Source organism: Enhydra lutris, unplaced genomic scaffold (genome assembly GCF_002288905.1).
Source record: "Enhydra lutris kenyoni isolate GAN:26980312 unplaced genomic scaffold, ASM228890v2 scaffoldscaffold1, whole genome shotgun sequence".
NCBI lineage: Eukaryota > Metazoa > Chordata > Mammalia > Carnivora > Mustelidae > Enhydra > Enhydra lutris.
Window position 1 is genome coordinate 104,148,651 of NW_019154085.1, and position 25,927 is coordinate 104,174,577.

General features: G+C 34.1%; 1 protein-coding gene across 1 annotated transcript in view; it reads left to right on the plus strand.

Annotated features, from left to right (window-relative positions):
- LOC111159262 (protein tyrosine phosphatase, non-receptor type 4) overlaps positions 1–25,927 on the plus strand; it is a 214,884-nt gene that overhangs the window by 121,457 nt on the left and 67,500 nt on the right. Inside the window, exons 10-12 of the mRNA XM_022521712.1 lie at positions 4,101–4,189; positions 21,574–21,637; positions 25,179–25,351. Coding sequence (XP_022377420.1) covers positions 4,101–4,189; positions 21,574–21,637; positions 25,179–25,351 — 326 coding nt within the window. The remainder of the gene's footprint in view (positions 1–4,100; positions 4,190–21,573; positions 21,638–25,178; positions 25,352–25,927) is intronic.

Below are 25,927 nucleotides of genomic sequence, written 5' to 3' on the forward strand. Positions count from 1 at the left end.
TCATAAACCTCCCAAAAAACAAGAGCCCAGGATGTGATGGATTCCCTGGAGAATTCTATCAAACATTCAAAGAAGAAATAATACCTATTCTCCTGAAGCTGTTTCAGAAAATAGGAACAGAAGCAAAACTTCTAGACTCTTTATGAAGCCATCATTACTCTGATCCCCAAACCAGGCAAAGACCCCACCACAAAGGAGAATTTCAGACCAATATCCCTGATGAATATGGATGCCAAGATTCTCAACAAGATCCTAGCTAATAGGATCCAACAGTACATTAAAAAGATTATCCACCATGACCAGGTGGGATTTATCCATGGGATGCAGGGGTGGTTTAGCATTCACAAATCAGTCAGTGTGATAGAACAAATCAGTAGGAGAAGAGAGAAGAGCCCCATGGTCCTCTGAATTGATGCAGAAAAAACATTTGACAAGTTACCACATCCGTTTGGTCGCCTGGGTGGCTCAGTGGGTTAAGCCTATGCCTTTGGCTCAGGTCATGATCTCAGGGTCCTGGGATCGAGACCCACATCGGGCTCTCTGCTCAGCGGGGAGTCGGGTTCCCCCTTTCTCTCTGCCTGCCTCTCTGCCTACTTGTGATCCCTCTTTCTCTCTGTCAAATAAATAAATCTTAAAAAGATACAGCATCCATTCCTGATTAAAACCTTTCGAAGTATAGGGATAGAGGGAACATTCCTCAACTTCATAAAATCGGTCTATGAAAAACACACAGCGAATATCATCCTCAATGGGGAAACCTGACAGCCTTCCCTTTGAGATCAGGAACACAAGGATGTCTACTCTCGCCACTGTTGTTCAACATAGTACTAGAAGTGCTAGCAACAGCAATCAGACAACAAAAAGAAGTAAAAGGTATTCAAATTGGCAAAGAGGAAGTTAAACTCTCTCTCTTCGCAGATGACATGACACTTTATATGGAAAACCCAAAAGACTCCACCCGCAAACTACTAGAACTCATACAGCAACACAGTAATGTGGCAGGATACACAATCAATGTACAGAAATCAGTTGCTTTCTTATATACTATCAATGAAAATATAGAAAAAGAAATTAGAGAATCAATTCCATTTACTATAGCACAAAGAACCACAAGATACCTGGGAATAAACCTAACCAAAAAGGTAGAGGATCTGTACTCGAGGAACTACTGAACACTCATGAAAGAAATTGAAGAAGACACAAAAAGATGGAAGAGCGTTCCATGCTCATGGATCGGAAGAATAAACATTGTTAAAATGTCTATACTGCCTAGAGCAATCTATACTTTCAATGCCATCCTGATCAAAATTCCACTGGTATTTTTCAAAGAGCTGGAACAAACAGTCCTAAAATTTGTATGGAACCAGAGGAGACCCCAAATTGCTAAGGAAATGTTGAAAAAGAAAAACAAAACTGGGGACATCACATTGCCTGATTTCAAGCTTTACTACAAAGCTGTGATCACCAAAACAGCATGGTACTGGCACAAAAACAGACACATAGACTAGTGTAACAGATTGTAGAGCCCACGTGTGGACCCTCAACTCTATAGTCAAATAATCATTGACAGAGCAGGAAAAAATTACAGTGGAAAACAGTCTCTTCAATAAATGGTGCTGGGAAAATTGGACAGCTATGTATAGAAGAATGAAACTCAACCATTCTCTTACACCATACACAAAGATAAACTCAAAATGGATAAAGGACCTCAACATGAGGCAGGAATCCATCAGAATCCTAGAGGAGAGCATACACAGTAACCTCTTTGACATCGGCCACAGCAACTTCTTTCCAGACATGTCCCCAAAGACAAAGGAAACAAAAGCGAAAATGAGCTTTTGGGACTTCATCAAAATCAAAACTTTCTGCACAGTATACATGGGAATAAGTTCAGAGTTTGGTAAAGTGTAAAGTAAAGGAAACAGTCAACAAAACGAAGAGGCCACCCACGGAATGGGAGAAGATATTTGCAAATGACAATATAGACAAAGGGCTGATATCCAGGATCTATAAAGAACTCCTCAAAGTCAACACACATAAAACAGATAATCATGTCAAAAAATGGGCAGAAGACATGAACAAACACTTCTCCAAAGACATACAAATGGCTAACAGACATGAAAAAATGTTCATCATCACTAGCCATCAGGGAGATTCAAATCAAAACTACATTGAGATACCACCTTACACCAGTTAGAATGGCCAAAATGAACAGGACAGTAAACAACAAAGGTTGGAGAGAAAGGGGAACCCTCTAACATTTTTCTACCAGGATAGCAGCTTGATTGGTTTATCTGTTTCTTGAGTTTTGCATATCTCTTTAATGGTATTGGTTCTTCTCAGGTGCTTAGTGATCCTTGGTTGCATACTTCCTTTTGTATTTGTGATTCCTAGTTCACTTGCTTGGGATGTTGTCTAGGTTGTCTTTGCTGTGGCCTGCCTTAGGTGATTGTGGAAGAGGGGAGGAATTTTTGCCAGAATGAACATACCTATAGTTTGCCTATCTCACTTTGGAGTTCTTTATTAATTTTGAGGATTGCTCTCATTTCTGTCCCCAGTTTCTACATTCACTGTTCTAGGCTGCACCTACTTTTGTGTTCCATAGCTCAATCCAGACAGGGCAGGGTTATAGGGTTGGTAGGAGCTAATTACCTTAGCTGCTCTCTGCCTGATCATCCTAACAGTAATTTGAGGGCTCCCTTTATTTTGTTTATTTGTTGTCTGTGAAATTGTATCTGTTGACTATATTTTCTGCCTCCAAATAGAACTTTCTCTTCTGTGTATACTTTAGGCTGTGGTCTTCTATAATTTTTTCTTTCCTTAAATCTGATTTTATCCTCTTTGTCTTTACAAATTCCTCAAAATGTCTCGTCCATTGATTATATACCTTCAAGTGTTATAGGTTTTTGTCATGTATCTTCTCCCATGTCTTATGAGATTGGAGCAGAAGAAGCAATAGGAGTATATATTAAGCCTGCCATTTTGGCCCAAACTTCTAATTGGTGTTCCTTAAAAAATTATTTAAGTAGAAATTATTGAAACTACATTTTAGAGGACTTTTTCCCGAGGGGCACAATTATAAAAATCTTAATTATAATGTCATTAAGTAGTTCTCTCTTCTAAGCATATGAATAGGTAGGGGGTAAAAGCATTATTGCTGTATTAGCTTACCTGTAGAATCTTTTAGCCAGTAGCAAAACTGTTTCAAAGTTGGTTAGCATCTGAGAAGAGAATTTAATTCTACTCATTTTTTTTAGTAGTGCAGGTTAGCTATTCATGTTGGATCAGTTATCATGAAAACTCTCTTTCCTCAAAGCATAGTTCAAATTTTCTTTTCTGGAATCTGTTTCAAACTCTCCAATAGTTGTTCCCTACTATATATACTGCCATGATGTTTTTGTTGTATTATATTAGTTATATGCTTTATCATTATATTGAGAATCTTGTTTTATTACAGGTTACACTCTACCAAACTCTGAACTTCTCCATGTTTTTTTCACTTTTGCAGTCCTGGCACTATATTTACATAGTAAATACAGTCAGAATAGTTTTGGAAATGGAAAAATGTGTATTAGCCCTTCATTCTACAAGATGAAAAGGCTTTCGATTCCTTATCTCAAAACTCAGTTGCAGTTTTAAGATATGGAAAATCCCAAGATCATTTTTACTTTGGATGAATAAATTTTTGGGGCGCCTGGGTGGCTCAGTGGGTTAAGCCACTGCCTTCGGCTCAGGTCATGATCCCAGGTCCTGGGTTCAAGCCCCGCATCGGGCTTTCTGCTCAGCAGGGAGCCTGCTTCCTCCTCTCTCTCTGCCTGCCTCTCTGCCTGCTTGTGATTTCTCTCTGTCAAATAAATAAATAAAATCTTAAAAAAAAAAAAAAATTTTAATAATGCAACATTTAAGTTTGATGTGAAATAGGTTCTTTGTTTTTATGAGGTAACAATTACCTTATGGGTTTATAAATATTGTGCAATTATGTGCTGACTTTGAAAATGTTATATTGTGTTAGAAAAACTTACCCTATTTTTAAAATATATATATATATATGTAACAAGAAAAGCCCAGTATTTTAGATTTGTCATTTTCTTTTTTTGAAGGATCAAAGTAACAATGAAATTATGATTGGAGTGATGTCAGGAGGAATTCTGATTTATAAGAACAGGGTACGAATGAATATCTTTCTATGGTAAGAACTTCCATCAATACTTATGCTTTTACCATTTTATTACCAAGTATAATAATCCATATTAAAGAAGGTGATTGTTGGGGTGCCAAGCTGGCTCAATCAGAGGAGTGTGGCGCTCTTGATTTTGATCAAAGTCTTGAGTTCAAATCCCACATGGGGTATAGAGATTACTTAAATAAAACTTAAAAAAGGAGAAGAAAGAAAGTGGTTGTTAAACTATATTAATGTTGTCATGCAACTTACCCCACTTCAGATGTACTAGAGAATACCCAAAATAATTTAATTATTTATTTTAAAGTATGCATAATCCAGACAGTGCAGTATTCGTAGAGAATACTATTTCATGAATTTTTCTCTTAGAAAGTCTCTGAATTTGTACTATAGTATAATAGCTAGTACTATCATGTTTACTCTGTGTCTTACACCATGTTGATTGCTTTAAATCAGTATTCCATCTAAGTGCTTTCAGTGGGGTGCTAGTTTATTAGTTGGAACATGGGCATTGTTGCTGCATCTATGATCCACAATCACAGTGTTTTAAATTGGTGCTAGGAAAATATGGTGGCTCCTGGGGTTTAAAACTCATCTCTCTTCAGTTTTACTGCTATACTATCCTTGGCATGTTGTCCTCATTGTCCAGGATGACTCATCTACTGTTACTTTTGTATCCCAGAGTGAGGAAAAAGGAAAAGTAGCATCTGCCACTTTCCTTTAGGGGATAAATTGAAAATCATAAAAATCACATCAGTCGTATGTCATATGAGTAGCTCTGGTTTTTTAAAATAAATGGAATGATTTTCTTTAGCAGGACAAATACAAAAGAAGTACATTATTATTAATGTGTTTCTCTAAGATACTTCCTTTTAAAAGATTTGGTCCTGATTTTTCACTATCAGATTTTTATCTAATAGATTTTTGTGATTAGTCACTTTAATAACACTTTATTAGAAATATGATAAGTGACAGAAGCAATTATTGTAGAAAATAGTCGCAGCTTTGTTTAAAAAGTAAAGATAGATTTCCTGGGTAGGTCACAAAAACATATGAGCCGTAAAATACAAAAAATGAAATGGCCATCAGACAGTTAAATACTTTTGCTCTCCAAAAGCTACTTTAAAGACAATGGAAAAACAAGACAGTCTTTTGTAAAATACATATTTGATAAAGGACCTATTAAGAATATATAAAGAGCTTTCATAGCTCAGTAATAAGAAGACAGTCTGATTAAAAAGGATAGGCAAAATATTTGAATACACATTTCCACCAAAGGACATATACAGATGGCAAATGAGCACATGAAAAGATGTTCTAGTCATCAGTGAAATGCAAATTAAACCACAGTGAACTACTGCTCACCCACAGAATAGCCCCAGTTAAAAAAAATTGACAATACCATATGATGGCAAGAAGCAGAGCACCTGAAATCTCCTACATTCCTGGTGGGAGTGCAAACTAGAATACCAGCTTTGACTGGCAGTTTCTTTAAAGTTAAACCTAGATTTACCATGTAATCTAGCTTTTCTATACCTGGATGCTTACCCAGGTGAAATGAAAACCTAAATGGAAGAGATTTTTACAGTGATGTTCATAGCTACATTATTTATAGCAACACAAAACAAACCTACAAATACTAGTTGGTGAAAGGATAAGCAAACTATGGTGTATTTCCACAGTGGAATACTGTTAAGCAGTAAAAAGAACTGTTAATACATCAAGCTATACAGATGACCTTGCTCTCAAAACTTTATGCTAGGTGTAAGAAGCCAGACACAAAAGACCACATTCTCTGTTTCTGTATCTATGAAATTCTGGAAAACCCAAATTACAGAGACAGTAGGCCAGTGGTTGCTAGGAACTGAAAATGGGAGGAGACAATTGACTGCAGAGGGACACCAGGGGAACATTTTGAGGTGATCAAATAGTATATGATGATTTTGGTGCTTGGTAGTTACATAACAATACATTTGTCAAAACTCTTTGAATTGTTCATTATAATTGGTATATTTCATTGTCTATGTAAATAACACCTCTGTAAAGCCCATAAAAGAAAACTAAGTATCACTTAATGTTTCATCTCACATCTTTTAAATGCTTAACTATGTAATTCAAACCCTGGTGTGTTCAGAGGATATAAAACAATTCAAGACATAGCCCCTGCCTATTAGTGGATATATAAGAATTAATTATAAAATTAATAATGATAAGGGGCCCCTGGTTGGCTCAGTCCATTAAGCCTCAGCCTTCGGCTTAGGTCTTGATCCCAGGGTCCTGGGATCAAGTCCTCCATCAGGCTCCCTGCTCACTGGGGAGACTGCTTCTCCCTCTCCCTCTGCCTGCTGCTCTGCCTGATTGTGTGCACTCACTCTCTCTCTCTCTCTCTCTCTCTCTGGCAAATAACGAAATAAAATCTTTTAAAAAATTAATAATGATAGGAAAAATGTAATTAAAATCTTCAGAGAAGATAATTATCATCAGTTTTTACAACAGTAAAATGATAAATGCGCATCTTTGACTTTAATATATTTCTGATTTTACTAAAGACAATTTTAAAAAATAAGTTACATTATATTTTACATTTTATATAAATGTCAAAATCTGAAAAAAATTCTTTTCAGATCATGTGAATTTAAATGACAGTGATCTGAAATTTTCTTTATTTTCAAAACCCTATATTTTGTGTATATATATATATACACACACACACACACACATATATATATATATATATATATATTCCTTTTTTATTGTTACAAGGATTCTAAAAGAGTTTTTGACATACTGTTTTGGAAACACAAGGATTCAATTTCTGTAGGGGGGGTAGCTTTTTAATGGCTCCGTGATATTTGAGATTGTTTTTAAAGGGTGAATGGAAATTTCCTCAGTGAAAAAGAAAGTGTGGAAGAGGTATGTGTGGATTTAGGGAATTAAAGTAGAGGTAACAAACATTTGCAGAGACCCATTGGTTAGAAAGGGTATGGCAAATTCAGGAAATGATGAGCTATTTGGTTTCTCCTTTAGTTGTCTTTCCTGAAGATAGAAGCAAAGGAATCAATTTAGGAAGATGTTGTGTAGAAGAGAAATTAGATTCAGATTGTGAAGGATCCCGCATATTCTGTAAGGATTTGGCATATTACTTTCTTGGTAAATATGCTTAGAACTAGTTTAATGTTGAGAAATGAAACTCACACTTCCATGTCTTTATCATACAAGTTAGGTTTTTTAAAAAAAGGATGTGAATGTTTAAGATATTGATTGTAAAGTATATTTTGTTTATTTTAAATTATATTTCCAAGAATTAAACTGAATAGATGAGATTTAAAGTTGGTAAAGCCACTATATTTGCATCATCATGGAACATAAGGGTTTCTTCTGATCCTGACTACTCGTGGTAGTACATACTACCACACTGCTAGGAATACTTAAAGGGTAATTGAATAATTCCCAGAGACTGAGCAAAGACTGGCTTGAGAGAAGAAAACTCCTGAAGGCCCAGCCTTACAAAGGTCCCCACACTTTCATTAATTTCACTACCACCTGGCACCTCACTGGGTTCCCAAATTGAATACTGTTGAAAAATCCACTCATTTTCTGGAGGGGAAGGTGGGGTGAGCAGGGAATTAACCATTTTGAAATATGCTCAGAGCTTTCTGTTCTCCTTAACAAAGGTCTGCCCTCAAGGAAATCTGTTTTACCCGTACTTAACCAGCATGGATTTTACCAGAGAATAACCAAAGTGGGTTATTTCCAGCCTACTTTATACACCTCTTGTGTCACCCAAGGAGAGGGTGAGCTGAAAAGCACTGAAGGTTATAACCAAGTAGCACAGACCACTCACCCACTGAGTCCTAATCATAAGTTGAAGAACAGTTTTTCCCCAACCCCTCACCTTATTGCCACATTAGCGTGGCTCCTGTATGTAACAGGAGAATTCAACTTAAATAACTACAAGTCTCCGATTATTAAAGAGAGAGTCTCTAGAGAAACCTGAAGACAACAGGGGAGACAAAAACATGGAAACTAAAGGAAATAGTATCCTCAAACACCTACCGCACAAACTGTTCCTTTGAAGACACCATAATTTAATTGGTTTAGTTTCTAAAGGATTCATGTCCTGAGGCATTGTGGAAAACAGTAGAACAATGTGTTGGTAATTGGGGGTGTTTTACAGCTGGGTATGTTTATTGAAAGAATGGGACAACTGGTACCACTGTCCTGTCATGCCTAAAGTTGTGCATTCCTGAAGAGCAGCAGCAGAAGTTTAACACTCGGTACTGGGGGTATAGATGGATTTCAGGAAAAAATAATGCAGCTAGCAATAACAAGCTAGGGGCACGGTTGCAAATATCTTTTCGAATTAGTGTTTCTGTTTTCTTTGGGTAAATATCCAGTAGTGGAATTATTGGATCATATGGTATCTCTATGTTTTAATTCTCTGAGGAACCTACATACTGTTTTCCACAAACTGGCAGCACCAATTTGCATTCCCACCAACAGTGCCCAAGGTTTCCCTTTTTTCCATATTCTCACCAACATTTAATGCTTGTATTTCTGGTTTTAGGCTTTTGACAGGTATAAAGGGATGTTGTGGTTTTGATTTGCATTTCCCTGAGGATTATTGATGTTGAGTATCTTTCTGTGTGTCTGATGGCCATTTGTATGTCTTTGGAAAAATGTCTATTCAGGTCCTCTGTCCATTTTTTTAATAGATTTCTTTCTTTGTTATTGAGTTGTATGAGTTCTTTATAAATTTTGATCATTAACCCATTATGTAGTACATGGTTTGCAAATACCTTCTCCCATTCTCTAAGTTACCTTCTCCCATTCTGTAAGTTACCTTTTCACTTTGTTAATTTTGTTTGCAGTGCACAAGTTTTTATGTTTTTTTTCTTTTGTTATTTGTGCTTTTGGTGTCAGGTCCAAAAAAATTATTGCCTAGACCAATGTTGAACTTCTTCCCTATTTTCTTCTAGCAGTTTTATGGAATCAGGTCTTATGCTTAAGTCTTTGATCTATTTCAAGTTAATTTTTATAAATGGTGTATGATAGGGGTCCAGTTTTATTTTTCTGCATGTGGCTGTCTAGTTTTCCCAACACCATTTGTTAAAGAGACTATCCTTTCTTCATCAGGTGTTCTTGGCTCCCTTATAAATATTAGTTGACCATGTATGTTGGAGATTAATTCTAGGTTCACTCTCTCCATTGGTCTGTGTGTTTATTATGGTAGTACTATACTGTTTTAATTACTGTAGCATTATAGTATAGTTTGAAATTAGTGCTATGTGTCTCCATTTTTGTTCTTCTTTCTTACTATTGCTTTGATTGCTCATGGTCTTTTGTGATTCCATACAAGTTTTAGGATTGATTTTTCTGTATCTGTGGAAAGTACCATTGGAATTTTGATAGTGATTGCCTTGACTCTGTAGATAGCTTTGAATAGCATGGACATTTTAACAACTTAAGCTCTCAGTCTATTAACATGGAATGGAACATTTTACCATTTGTTTGGTTCTTTGATTTCTTTCAACAAAGTCTTGTAGTTTTCCTTGAGTTGATCATTACCTTGGTTAAATTCATTTGTAGGTATTTCTTTATTTTTGATGCTGTTGTGAATGAGATAGTTCTTTCTTTTTTATAGATTTTCATTGGTATTATATAGAAACACAAATGATTCTTATGTTTTGATTTTATATCCTGCAATTTCACTGAATTCATTGATTAGATTCAACTGTTAGTTGAGTCTTTGTGATTTTTAATACATACATCATCATATCATTTACAAATAACAATTTTACTTCTTCCTTTCCTATTTAGATGCCTTTTATTTCTTTTTCTTGCCTAATTACTGTAGTGAGGACTTCTAGTACTATGTTGAAGAGGAACAGTGTGAGTTCTTTTCCTGATTTGGCAGGGAGAATGTTTGGGTTTTCTCTGTTGAGTGTAATGTTAGCTGTGGGTTTGTTGTATATGCCGTTTAGTATGTTGACCATTCAGCCTGTTGAAGTTTTTTAACATGAAAAGGTATACTTTGTCAACTACTTTTTCTACATCTATTGAGAAGATCATATGATTTTTATCTTTCATTTTGTTAAGGTAGCATGTCACATTTATTGATTTGCATGTGTTGAATTATCCTTGCATCCCAGGGACTAATTGTACTTGGTCATGGTGTATAATTTTTTTAATGAGTTCTTGAATTTGGTTTGGCAGAATTTTGTTGAGAATTTTTGCATTTGTGTTCAACCAGGGATATTGGTATGTAGTTTGTTGTAGTGTCTCCTTATCTGGCTTAGGTATCACGTTGTTGCTGGCCTTGTAGAATGAGTTTGGGAGTCTTCCTTTTTATTTTTTTGGAAGAGTTTGAGAAGGCTTGGCATTAATTCTTCTTTAAATATTTGGTACAATTTCCTAGTGAAGAAATCTGGCCCTGGAGTTTTCTGTGTTGGGAGGTTTTTCATTACTAATTCAATTTTCTTTCTTAATATTGGTCTATTCAGACTTGACCTCTTGACTCAGTCTTGGTAGGTTGTATGATTCTAGGAAATTTTCCATTTCTTCTAGGTTATCTGATTTATTCACAGTAGTCTCATGATTCTGTTATTTCTGTAGTATCAGTTGTAATTTTTCCTCTTGCATTTCTGATTTTATTTATTTGAGTCTTTTTTTTCTTAGTCTTGTTAAAGTTTGTCAATTTTGTATATCTTATTAAAAAAAAACAAAGAAACTCTTAGTTTTGATCTTTCTATTGTTTTTTTCCAATCTCCATTTCATTTATTTCTACTCTGATCTTTTTTTTATTTTCTTTCTTCTGCTAACTTTGAGCTTAACTTGTTCTTCTTTTTCTAGTTCCTTGAGGTGCAAAATTAGGTTCTTCATTAGTGATCTAATTTCTTAATAGAGGAAACCCTAGAATAACATGGATTTGAACTGCATAGTTCACTTGTATGTGGATTTTTTTGATAAATATAGATAAATACAGTGCTGTAAACAGTGTTTTCTCTTGGGATTCTCTTAACAGTTTTTTTCTCTAGCTTACTTTATTGTTAAAAATAGTATGTCTTCCATAGAACATACATACAAAATATTTGTTGATTGATTACATATTATTGGTAAGGCTTTTGGTAGATAGTAGGCTACTAGTAATTAACATGGATAGTGCCTCTAACCTCCACGTTGTTCTTAACGGTATATGCATCTATTGCTGTAAAGGTCCCTCTCAGAACTGCTTTTACAGCATTCATTCCATATATTTTGTTATTTTATGTTTTGTTTGTTTCAAGATATTCTTGGGGGTTACCTTTTTCATTTCTCCTTTGGCCCATTTGTAGTTCAGGAGTGTGTTGTTTAGTTCGTACTTGTATGTAGTTTTTCCACCTTTCCTCATGTTGTTGATTGCTGTTTTCATACCATTGTGGTTGGAAAAAAAGATAGTTGGTTTGATATCAGTCTTCTTAAATTAGCTAAGACTTGTTTTGTGTCCTACCGTATGATCTATCCTTGAGAATGTTCTATATGTACTTGAGAAGATCATGTGTGTTCTGCTGCTGTTAGATTGAATGTTCTATAGATGTCTTTTAAAGATTTTATTTATTTGACAGACAGAGATCACAAGGAGGCAGAGAGGCAGGCAGAGAGAGAGAGGGGGAAGCAGGCTCCTGCTGAGCAGAGAGCCCGATGTGGGGCTCGATCCCAGGACCCTGGAATCATGACCTGAGCCGAAGGCAGAGGCTTTAACCCACTGAGCCACCCAGGTGCCCCTATAGATGTCTTTTAGATCTATTTCATGTAATATATGGTTCAAGTCCATTGTTCCCTTATTGAATTTCTATCTGGATGATCTTTCCATTTTTGAAAGTGGGTTATTAATGTCTCTTGCTATTACTGTATGTGTATTATTTCTCCATATCTGTTAGTATTTGTGTAATATGTTCAGGTGCTCTGATGTTGGGTGCATATGTATTTACAATTATTATATCTTCTTATTGAATTGATCCCTTTATCATTATATACTGAATGACCTTCCTTGTTTCTTGTTACTCTTTTAGGCTTGAAGTCTGTTTTCTGCGTCATTCATTTATATATATATATATATATATATATATATATATATATATATATATGTATGAATGATGCCAAGACCAAGAGATAGATTGATAAATCTATCTATCTCTTGGTTTCCCCTTGCATAGAGTATCTTTTTTCTATGCCTTCTTTTTGAGACGATGTGCATCCTTAAAGCTGAAAAGAATCTCTTGTAGGAATCCTGTAGCTGAATTTTGTATTTTTATCTATCAAGTCACTCTGCCTTTTCATTGGTGAATTCAATTCTTTCCATTTAAAGTAACCATTAATAGGTAAGAACTTTATATAAAATGTCATTTCATTTACTCCTTTCTAGTTTTCTTGTATTTCCATTGTTTCTTTTCCCTCAGTTTCTGCATACCTTCGTTTAAATTAATTACTTTCTTTTCCCCTTCTCTGTCTTTTGTATATCTGTTTCCTCTTTCTTTGGCTTTTGTACATCTACTATAGGTTTTTGTTTTGTGATTACAGTGGAATTTATCTTAGAAATAAAGTAGTTCATTTTAGGCTGATAGCATCTTGTCTTCAAACACCCACAAAGCCTTCACCCTTTTACTATTCCCTTTTATATTAGTATTGTCAAAATGGAGCTTATGTTGTGGATGTTCTAAGTCTGACTATATCTTTCACCTTTCCAAGTGTATGGTATACTTTTTGTATATTTTATGTCACTGATTAGCATCTTTTCAGCTTCAAGAACTCCTTTCACCAGCTTTAGAGTTGATTAACTCCCTCATCTTTGGTTTGTCTATGAAAGCCTTTATTTATCCATCATATCTGAAGGATAACTTTGCCATATAAAGGATTCTTGTCTGGCTCTGGCAGTTTTTATCTTTCAACCCTTTTAATACATCTTTCTATTCTGTCCAGGCCTGTAAGATTTCTTCTGAGAAATCCACTGAAAGCATAATCGAGACGCCTTTATAGGTTACGTTCTTTTATTCCTGGCTGGCTTTAAGATTCTTTATTATTAATTTTTGACAGTTTCATTATAATATATCGAGGAGAGGGCGTGTTTGCATGAGATACTAGGGTGGTCTCTTAGTTCCATGGACTTGTGTGTCCACGTCTTTCCCTAGGTTTGGGATGTTCACTGTTACGTCTTTAAATAAACTCTCGGCCCTCTTCTCCCTCTTTTTTCCTTCTGGAACCCTGATTATTATAGTATTTTTCTTTTTTGCTATAACCCCCGAGCTCATACTTTCAGTGCTTCCTTTAAATCATTGTTCTATCTTCTGCTGAGAGCTTCTTGAATGATAAGTCATAAATATCCAAACTTTGCATTACCGTGAAAATATTTACTTAGATGATTGGGCCAGGATCCCAAAGCAAGTTTTGCAAAGTAAGGTTGAATCTCTTGGCCTCTTAGGTATGAAGGTTAAAACAAGATCTGAGTATTACTTACTGAAAGGTTAAAAAAGGGGCGCCTGGGTGGCTCAGTCTTTAAGCATCTGCCTTTGGCTCAAGTCATGATCCCAGGGTCCTGGGATTGAGCCCCACATCAGGCTCCCTACTCAGTGGGAAGCCTGCTTCTCCCTCTCCCACTCCCCCTGCATGTGTTCTCTTTCTCATTGTGTCTCTCTCTGTCAAATAAAATAAAATCTTAAAAAAATAAAATAAAAGGTTTAAAAAATGAGGCAAATTTATTTTCCTGGTATTGATTATACTAATGAAGCTTTGAGAACTCCCTTCTTCTAGGATTATGTGACTTGGATAGAAGGAGAAAGGCAACATAGAAAGGAAAAATAAAAAATCATTACACTTTAAAAAAAATTAAAATATTTTTAGGGTTATTCCATAAGATCTTGAATCTTTAACATTTTTTTCTTCTCAAATATTTCTTATAGTTTTGTTTGTTTATTTAACTTTTTTTTAAAGATTTTGTTTTGGGAGAGGCAGTTTTAGATTCACAGTGAAATTCTGAAGAATGTACAGAGATTTCCATATATCTCCTAACCCCACACATGCATAGCCTCCCCCTATTAACATTACTCATTATATTGGTGTATTTTTTACTAAGGATGAGCTTATATTGACACATCATAATCACCCAAAGTCCATAGTTTACATTGGGGTTCACTCTTGGTATTGTACATTCTATGGATTTAGATAAATATATAATTATGTATGTATATCCGTCATTATAATACATTACAGAATAATTTTTCTGCCTTAAGAATTCTCTGTGCCCAAGGTAATTATCTCCCCCACTGACCTCTGTCACCCATTGTTCTCTTTTTCCATAGTTTTGCTTTTTTCAAAATGTTATGTAGTTGAAATCATACATTTTGTAACCTTTTCAGATTGACTTCTTTTACTTAGTTATATGGAGTTAAGTTCCTTCCCCATCTTTTCGTGACTTGCTACATCATTTCTTTGTAGAGCTGAATAATTTTCCATTATCTGGATGTACCACAGTTAATTCATGTATCTACCTACTGAAGGACATCTTGGTTGTTTTCAAGTTTTGGCAGTTATTAGTAAAACTGCTGTTCATACTCATGTGCAGTTTTTTTAATGTATATGTAAGTTCCTGTTTCCTTTGAGTAAATACCAAAGTGTACAACAATTGCTTCATGGTATGGTACAAGTATGTTTAGTTTTATAAGAAACTGACAAACTATGTCCCAAAACAGCTATACCATTTTTCATTCCCATCAAAATGAATGAGAGCTCTTGTTGCTCCACATCCCTGCCAACATTTAATGTTGTTAGTGTTCTAGATTTTGGCCATTCTTTAGGTGCATGGTGGTATCTTACTGTTTTAATTTGCATTTCCCTGTTGACATGATGTGGAGTATCTTTTCCCATGCTTATTTGCTCTCTGTATCTTCTGTAGTGAAGTGTCTGTTAATGTCTTTGGCTAGTTTTTTATTGGGTTTTTTAATTTTTATTGAATTTTAAGAGTTCTTTGTGTATTTTGAATACTAGTGCTTTATCAGATGTGTCCTCTACAAATATTTTCTTCTAGTCTTTGTCTTGTCTTTTACTTTGCTTGATACTGTCTTTCACAGAGCAAAAATTACTGATTTTAATGAAATCCAGCTTATTTATTATTTCTTACATGGATCATGTTTTTGGTGTTCTGTCTAAAAAAGCATCATCATACATAGGTCATCTAAGTTTTTTCCTGTGTTATCTTCTAGGAGTTTTATAGTTTTGATTTTGCATTTAGGTCTCTGATCCATTTTTAGTTATTTTTTATGAAGGATGTAAGGTCTTTGTTTAGATTCATATTTGTGCTCTTGAATGTTGTGTTATTCCAGCACCATTTGTTGAAGAGACTGTCTTTGCTCCATTGTATCGCCTTAGCACCTTTTTCAAAGATCACTTGAGGGCGCACTGGGTAGCTCAGTCAATGAAGCATCTGCCTTTGGCTCAGATCATAATCCTGGGGTCCTGGAATCAAGCCCCACATCAGGCTTCTTGCTCAGCAGGGAGTCTGCTTCTCCCTCCCCTTCTGGCCCTTCTCTCTCTGTCTCGCTCATTCTCTCAAATAAATAAATAAAATCTTAAAAAAAAAGATCACTTGAATGTATTTATGGGGGGTTATTCCTGGGTTCTTTGTTCTGTTTCATTGATCTATTTTGTCTGTTCTTGTACCAGTACCATACTGTCTTAATTACTGTAACTTTAAAGTAAGTCTTGAGGTTGGATGGTGTCAGTCTTCCAACTTTGATGTTCTTTTCCAGTATCATGTTGGCTATTGTGGGCCTTTTTCCTCTCCATATAAACTTTAAAATTAGTTTGTCAATATCCACTAAATAATGGTGGGATTTTTATTGCACTTGCATTGAATCTGAAAATGGAAAGAATTGACATCTTCACAGTACTCATTCTTCCTATCCATAAACATGGAGGGTCTTCTAATTTATTTAGTTCTTTGATTTCATTCATTGGAGTTTATAATTTTCTTCATATAGTTCTAATATGTATTTTTTATTTTTTTAGAAGATTTTATTGATTTATTTGAGAGGGAGTGAGAGAGGAAGAGAGCACAAGCAGCCGGGAGCAGTAGAAGGAGAGGGAGAAGCAGACTTCCCACTGTACAGGTCCCAACTCGGGACTTGATCTCAGGACCCTGAGATCACAACTTGAGCTGAAGACAGCTGCTTAACCAACTGAGCCACCCAGGCACCCCTAATACATATTTTTTAGAATTATGTTTAAGTATTTCATAAATCTGTAATCATAAATTATAAATTTAGGGTGCTGATGTAAATGTTACTGTGTTTTTAATTTCAGATTCTACATGTTCATTATTGACATATAGGAAAGAAGTTGACTTTTTTATTAATCTTGTGTCCTGCACCTTGCTAAAATTGCCTATTAGTTCCAGGATTTCTTCGTCAGTTCTCTTGGATCTTCTACATAAATGATCATGTCATCTGCGAACAAAGTTTTATGTCTTCCTTCCAGTCAGTATCTTTCATTCCCTTTTTGTGCCTTAATTGCATTAACACGGGATTCCCATATGATGTTGAAAGGGAGTGGTGAACTGAAACATCCTTTCTTTACTTGATCTTACTAGGAAAACTTCTAGTTCGCACCATTAGGTATAATGTTAACTGTAGGTGTTTTTTGGAAAGTCTTTTATCAAGTTGAGAAAGTTTCACTGTCTTCCTACTGCAGTGAGAGTTTTCATCATGAATCGTTAGATTTCATCAGATGCTTCTTCTGCATATATAACTATGTGATTTTTTTTCTTTTTAAGTCTTTTAATGTGTCGGTTTATATTGATTTTTTAATGTTGAACCAGCCATGCATTCCTGGAATATGTCCCACTTGGTTTTGGTGTATAATTCTTTTTATACATATTTGTTGAATTTGATTGCTAATATTTTGAGGATTTTGAATCTTTGAATATGAGAGAGATTGTTCTCTAGTTTTCTTGTAATGTCTTTGTCTGGTTTTGGTATTAAGGTAATGCTAGCTTCATAGAATGACTTTAGTAGTATTCCTTCTGCATCTATCCTCTGAAAGAGATTGTAGAGAATTGGTATAGTTTCTTAATTAAATGCTTGGTCGTTCACTAGTGAACACATCTGGGCCTGGTGCTTTCTTTTTTTGAAGATTCCTAATTGTTAATTAAATTTCTTTAATATATACAGGTCTATTCAGATCATGTATTTCTTTCTTTGTGAGTTTTGGTAGATCATCTGTTTTGAAGAATTGGCCCATTGCATTGAGATTATCAAACTTCTGGGCATAGACTTGCTCATGGAGTTGTTTTATTATGCTTTTAATTGTATTGATGTCCACTTTCATTTCTGATATTAGTAATTTGTGTACTCTCTTTTTTTTTTCTTAGTGTGGCTAGAGGCTTATTGATTTTATTAATTTTTCAAAAAATACCTTTTGGGTTCATTGATATTCTCTATTGGTCTTCTGTTTTCAATTTCATTGATTCCTGCTCTACTATTTTTATTTTTTTCTTTAGGTTTAATCTGCTCCCCCTTTAAAAAGATTTTATTTATTTATTTATTATTTTATTTATTTATTTGTTTATTTGAGAGGGAGAGAAAGAGACAGTGTGGAAGTAGGGATGAGGGGAAGAAGGAGGAGAGAATCCTCAAGCCGACTCCCTAGTGAGTGCAGAGCTGGATGCTGGGATCAGGACCTGAGTCAGCCGCTCAACTAACTGAGCCACCCAAGCGCCCCTCTATTCTTCTTTTTTTAAAAGTGGAAAGTTAGATTATTGATTTTTTTTGTCTTTCTTTTTCACTTACATATACATTTAGTGTCCTAAAGTTCCTTCTAAGCCCTGCTTTTGCCAGGTTTCACATATTTGATGGATTGTGTTTTCATTTTCATTTAGTTCAAATAATTTTTCATTTTTCTTGAGATTTCTTGGCTCCTGTTTTATTTATAGGTGCGTTATTTAATCTCCAGGCATTTTAGGATTCTAGTAGTTCTTTTGTTACAGATTTCTAGATTAATTTGTTGTGCTTTGAAAGGAGGTATTGTGTGATTTCTGTTCTTTGACATTTGTTAAGGTATGTTTTATGGCTGAGAAATATGATCTGTCTTGGTGAATGTTTCAGATAAGCCTGAGAAAAATGTATATTTTTATATTGTAAGAAGTAATCTATAAAGGTCAATTATGTCCATTTGATAATATTGTTGAGTTCAGCTATGTCCTTAATGATTTTCTGTGTGCTGAATTTGTCCATTTCTGATAAAAGGGTGTTGAAGTCTCCAGCTATGATAGTGTATTCATATAGTTCTATCAGTTTTTGCCTCTTGTTGTTAGGTTCATATTCATTAAGATTTTGTAATGTCTTCTAGGAGAATTTACCCCTTTATCATTGTGGAATGCCCTACTTTATCCTCAATTACTGTTTGCTTTGAAGTCTTGCTTTTTGTAAATATTAGAGCTGCTCTTTTTTTCTTTCATTCTTGCTTTTTTGAGATATAATTGATATATAGCAGTATATTCATTTCAGGTGGACAATAATGATTCAATATTTGTATATTTTGCACAATGATTATCACTTTATATTTGGTCAGTATTCATCACTACACCATTACAGTTCTTTTTCCTTGTGATGAGACTTTTAAGATCTGTCTTAGTAACTTTGAAATATACAATACAGTATTATTTAACTTTAGTCACAGTGATATACATTACATCCCTAGTACTCCTGCTTTTTTTAAACTAGTTTTAGCATGGTATATTTTTATACATTTGTTTGCATTTAGCCTATCTGTGTTTTTATATTTAAACAAAATACTGTTGTGTCTTGTGTTTTGAGCCACTCTGACAGTATGTCTTTTAATTGTTAAATTTAGCCCATTGACATTTTAAAGGATTTTTGATATATTTGTATTAGTATCTGCCTTATTTGTTACTGTTTTCTATTTGTTGCCCTTGTTCTTTGTTTCCATTTTTGTTTCACTTTTTCCTGCCATTCTTGTTTTAATTGAGCATTTTATATGATTTCATTCTCTCTCTTTTCCTAGCTTATTAGTTTTACTTCTTTTATTTGTTTTTAGTGGTTGTTCTAGAGTTTGCAATTATATTTACATTAGTCTAAGTCTACTTTGAAATAATAGTATACTAATTCCTTCCTCCTGTCCCTTGTATCATTGCTTTCAATCATTTCACTTATACATAAACATATATAAGTATATAATTGTGTATATATGATATGTACATAAACATACATAATTGTATACATTTTTGCTTTTATTATTTCGAACAAATTTATATGTTAGATCAATTAAGAATAAGAAAAATCAAATTTTTATTTTACCATCACTTAGTTCTTCTTCAGTGTTTTTGCTTTCTTTATATAGATTCAAGTTTCTGGCCTATATAATTTTTTTTCTCTTTTAACATTTCTCGCAAGGCAGGTCTCGTTCCAACAAATTCCCCCAATTTTTGAGAAGGTCTTTTTTTCTCATTCATTCTTGAAGGATAATTTCACAGAATATGAAATTTGGGGGTGATGGTTTTTTTCTCTCAACACTTTACCCACTCTGCTCTCTTCCTGCTTCATGATTTCTGAGAAGTTGGACTTAACTCTTCTTACCTTTCTTCTCTGTAGGTAAGATGTTTTTTCCTCTGGCTTCTTTCAAGATGTTTCTCTTTATCTTTAATTTTCTGTAATGTAAAAGTGATATACCTAGGTATGGTTTTTAAGGCATTTATCCTGCTCGTGTTCTCTAAGCTTCCTTCATCTGTGGTTTGGCATTTGATGTTAATTTGGGAAAGTTCCTTAGTCATTTTTGTTTCAAACATTTCTTCTGTTACTTTCTCTTCTCCTTCCAGTATTTCTATTACCATATGTTACTGTATGTCACATCTTTTGTAGTTGTCCCATAGTTCTTGAATAGTCTGTTCGGTTCTTCTTTAGTCTTTGTTCTCTTTGTTTTGGGGGCTTTTAGGATTTTATTGATATATCTTCTGCCTTAGAGATTATTTCCTCAGCTGTGTCCAGTGTACTAATAAGGTCATGAAAAGTATTGTTTCTGTGATAGTGTTTTTTACCCATAGCACTTGGCGGGGGCTGTCTTTCTAATGACACCTAATGATTTCCATCTCTGTGTTTACATTGCCCATCTGTTCTTACATCCTTTTTACTTTATCCATTAGTGCTCTTAGCGTATTAATCAGAGATGTTTTAAGTTACCAGTCTGATCATTCCAACATCTCTTTCGTGTCTGATTCTGCTCTGTCTCTTCACATCGTGTTTTTGCCTTTTGGTATGCCTTGTAATTTTTTGATAGCCAGACATGATATTCCAGTGAAAGGAAGTGCTATAAATAGGCTCTTAGTAATGTTGTTGTGAGGTGTAGGGGGATGGCAAGTGTTCTGTATCCTGTGATTACCTCTCAGTGTTTCAGAGAGCCGTTGCCTCTAGACTGTGAACTTCACAAGTGTTTCTCTGTTTTTTTCTTCCCTGCTAGGTGGGATAGGATGGCATGAGTGAGCTAATTAGGCTTCCCCAAGTTGGTTAAACTCTGGTAATACCCGAGCAGGTGAGGATTTGGTTAACTAGTTTCCCCTGAAGGCAGACCTTATTAAGAACAGAGTGCTCTATTTCAAGATGGTTCTTTTTCCCCTTCCCTTGCTGGAAACTCAAGGGTATTTTTCTCTGAATCTGATTGGACTCCTAGAGGTAAATTTCGCAATATTGTAGGAGGTCTCCTCTCCCCTGTAACTGAGTCCCTCTGGAGTTTTTCACTCTTGAATTTGTCCACACGGAGCCTCCAACAATTCTTAAATTACAGTTCGGGGTCCTCTGGCTCTGGTTCCTCTGGCAGTTTCTGTTCGGTGAGTCTCTGCTCTGGTAAGCTGCAATTCTCTGTCTTCACCTGTTAGGCTCTCAAATCTTGGGAGCAGCAAGCAGTTCCTGCGCCCTCCCCTCTCTCATGAATCCAAGAAGAGGCATTGATTTCTGAAACTGTTGATCTTTTTACTTATTACAGTGGAGTGGTGATTTCTAAGCTCCTTACGGAACCAGAAAACTGCTTGTAGTTTTGGTATCTCTTATTGGTTTATCTTGAAATTTTAATTTGTTACATGTATTTTTATGTATTTCTCTAGATATAAAATTGAGAAAAGCATAGTTCACAGCAATTATTCTGATAAAACTTTCTTTAGTTGAGTATATAAATTCTAATTATTTTTTCATGAAGCACCAAAATCTTTAGATTTCTTAGGTAATGTGTGTATGTATGATTGAATGTTTAGGGGTTACTGAATATACAGTTAAAAGATTATTTTTTGCATTATTAAGTTAATGTTTTTATTTTTATTCAGTATTTTAAATACTCCAATTCATTCTCTTTTTATCCAGGTTGAAGATTGTAAAAATTTCGTTTAAGTGCAAACAGTTTTTTATTCAACTTAGAAAAGAAGTGGTGAGTAGTGCTCTAATAATTATTAATATAAGTGAATATACTTATAAATATTTGTATAAATATAAATAACAAACATGAATAATATTTATATAAATGAAGTCTTTTTTTTTATACATATATATAAATGAAGTCTTAAGAAATGAAGTCATTCATGGCCAAACTTTTAGTATGAGTGAAAGTGTCACTAATATTGTTGATAACTGTTACTAATATTATTTAATTCACATTTTATGTGAATTATGTTTATTTCCACAGTGTCACTGTAGTCCTGATTTAAAACTCTTCTATATATCCATTTTGCTCTCTTTTGAACTTTGAAACTGATCTCAGTTGTCATGTTCATTGTCAGTTGCCAGGGTCTATTCTTGAGGGTGATAACCGAGAATTTTATACATACTCACACACACACACAAACACCCCCCACATTGAGTTATTGTGAAAATACAGTGTTGGAAAGAACTTGACCTTGTTAATGATTTTACCTATTTAATCAAAATTAAAATAATTTATCCTTAAATTATTTCTTACAAATCTTAACAAATTAATGCAGATTACAAAATGGTAGTGTGTGCATGTATGTGTAAAATGTATTTGAAACCTTAAAAATATTTGGGTCAGCTGCATTTTATCAGAATAATGATCTAAAGTGCCTGATTTATCATTTATACTCACAAATATAAAAGGTTTTTTCTATAGTTTTATTGAATTACACAGAAAAGTATACAAATATTAAGGATGGTGTTTCTGGTAAGTATATAATGAATAAATACTGTTAATACGTAGAACATTACCACCACCTTGGTATTATTGCTATAGGAGCTGATGCCCCTTTGTGTTAATAACCTTCCTGGGAGGTAAATACTATTCTCATTTGTATCACCATGGATTAGTTTGCTTATTTTTAACTTTAAAAAATAAAATCTAACCTTAACACTGTGAATTCATCCATATTTTTGCACAAAACAATAGTTTTCCTATTGCTGCTTGGTATTATATTGAGTGAATATACCATAAGTTATTCATTCTTACGTTTGTGGACAATTTTGGCATTTCCATGTTATGGCTATTATGACTAATGCTGCTAATGAAAATTTTTGTACATGTTTCAAAACATCTGAGAACTGATACTTTAAATTATTATATTGGTATAATGCAATGTAGAAGTGAATTTTTTTTTTTTTTTTTTAAAGATTTTATTTATTTATTTGACAGACAGATCACAAGTAGGTAGAGAGGCAGGTGGAGAGAGGAGGAAGCAAGCTCCCTGCTGAGCAGAGAACCCGATGCGGGGCTCGATCCCAGGATTCTGGGATCATGACCTGAGCTGAAGGCAGAGGCTTTAACCCACTGAGCCACCCAGGCGCCCCTAGAAGTGAATTTTTCTAATTTTTTTCCTGTTAACACTATTATTATTAGCAATAATAGTTGTGGTATTTAATATTTATTGAGGTCTTACTGTGTGATAATTACACAGCTGTTTTCATATCATTTAATCCTCACAACTATTTTTCAAAGTTGTATATCATTAAGAATGTGTTTAGCCACAGATAACATCAACAAAAGTCATCTAACAACTGATTAAAGAGTGTATATAGTCACAGTCTACAGAATGTTGCCTTGTTAATGTTTCTCTCTGAAATACCTATTTTTAAATAAGCAAACTTTATACAAGCTACTTATCTTTCAATACAACATTTTGTATCTATTGTGTACAAAATGTGGAGGTTGCTTTTTGTTGCAAATTTATTACAAATTGTCCAAATATGATTAGTAGAAAGTCAGAATCACACAGAGTTTTTGAACTATGTGAAGTGTCAAAAAAACATACATGATTCTTAGATCTACTCTTCTGAGAGGCATTACTGCAAACTGCTCTTTGTAAGATCTCCTCTGTCATTTTGCATTATTTATGGAGTGTGGTACATGTAAACTATTAGTTAGAGCCTATAAAGCCACTGTTAAGCATAATTAAGAATTCTTTGGTGATCAAGAAGTAGTATTTTAAGCATATTATCTTCTCACATAGTAGTTTAATGTTTATACATGGGCATCTTACTGTATTTTAGCTACGAAAATATCTTCATATCTTTTGATAGGCAAACATTTAACAGGACATAGAAAGAAAACTAACCTTAAAAGAAAAGATCAATAACATGGACTGTGTTAAAATTAAAACTGTATTCACCAAAAGACATCATTAAGGGAGTGAAGTAGCACAGAATATGTATATCATACACACACACACAACACCGTTGGTGTTGATATATCCAACCCAATCCAAAAATATGCTACTGATTCGAACATACACTTCAGAAATGAGGTCACCCACAAGGCCAGTAACCTGAGAAGGTGTTGAACCTCATTAGTCATCAGGGAAGGGTAAATTATAACCAAAATTTGATACTTCTACACATTCACCAGATTAATGTAATGAAAATATTGATAAGCAAGTGGCTGGTGAATGTGTGGAGGATATACTGCTGGTGGGTGGGAGTATATATTGATCTAACTATTTTGGAAAACTCTTGGGCATTATCTACTGAAGATGAACACAAATATCTTATAATCCAACAATAGAAATGCACACGCATAACAGTATCTTTATATCCTCAAACTGGAAACATCAAATGTCTATCAATAACAAATGGATAAATAAACTGGTATATTCAAATGGTAGAATCTTATATAGAATGAAAATGACTTTCACAACCATATGGATGAATATAGAAACATAATACTGAACAAAACAAATCAGACGTAAAGACATATATGTATGATTCCATGTATATAAAGTTCAACAGCTATAAATAATCTTTTGTGATAAAAGTCAGAAGAGTGATTACCTTTGAAAAGATAATCCTGTAGAAATGAAGCACAAAGAATACTTGAGTTGCTAGTAATAATCCATTTCTTGTTCTGGTTGGGTGTTAAATGGTTGCATTCATTGTGTGAAAACTAGAGCTATATACTTAAAACCTGTGTGCCTTACTATATATAATTTACTTCAGTGAAACCATTGAAATAGTAATTTGTTCCAGACTTTTAGAGAAAAATTAAAGAAATGATTCTGTTATGTTGCCACATACTTTAAAAGTTGAGTTGCATTATAGTGTTCAGAAGTACTGAATGAATATTCCTATGTACTAACAATCTAGATAGGTTTATGAATTTTAAAATATTTTAAATAGGTGTGATAGTATATCTTAAAGTTTAGTTTATGGGCCAGGGTTATATTTTGAAATAGAATTATAGCTAGAAAGTTTTGAAAACAGATATATATTGGTCTTTAACTTATTTCTAATTGTGTTCTAAAATAAAAGTCCTAAGAGTCGTAATATTACAAAATGAGGTGAGATCCACATTTTGCAAACCTTTCCGTTTATTTTACTGCTGTTTTATTAGATAAGCAAAAAAGGTATTGTGCTATAAGGATTATTAGCTGTTTGTAAGGCTAGAATATTTATCTGCAGAAAGTAAACTAAATGGAACATTAGATCCTGATGTCTTTCTGGTATTCTCTGCATTTTGTCATTTATTACAGCATGAATCTAGAGAAACGTTATTGGGATTTAATATGGTGAATTACAGAGCATGCAAAAACTTGTGGAAAGCATGTGTAGAACATCACACATTCTTCCGTTTGGACAGACCACTTCCACCTCAAAAGAATTTTTTTGCACATTATTTTACATTAGGTTCAAAATTTCGGTACTGGTGAGTATTGCTTGTGCATTAATGTTTTGTTATTGGATTTTTCTTCACTTTTTAAAGGCCTGTTGTAATCAATCATACTATGTGTATAATTCATACACACCTACTGAGTCAAAATCTCTGGAGTGAGGATCCTGTATATAGATCAGCAAAAAGTTCTAAAGGTTATTGTGATCCAACCAGATGGAGAAACCTCTTCCATTGACCGTATTTCTAACAAGATAACATTATTTTCTAAAGTAAATCAGTCATACCTAATTATTTACATTCTAGACACGTTATGAATTCCATAGTGTCTTTGTTAAATATTTACATGAAAATTTTTCTTTGTTCTAAGACATCTTTATTTGTAAAAGCAGAAGTATCTTCTGCATGAGCATATAATTGCCAGTTTCCCTCACTATCCAAAAGTAGAATGTTCCTTTGAAACCTTTTGTTAAGTCAAATGGCATAAAGAAGCCATTACCATTAGTTTATATGGAAAAATTATTTAGCATTTCCAGACCCCAAGAATGACCTCTCATAGTTTTTTTTTTCTTACACTTTAGGACACATCTTACCAACAAATGCACAAAATAA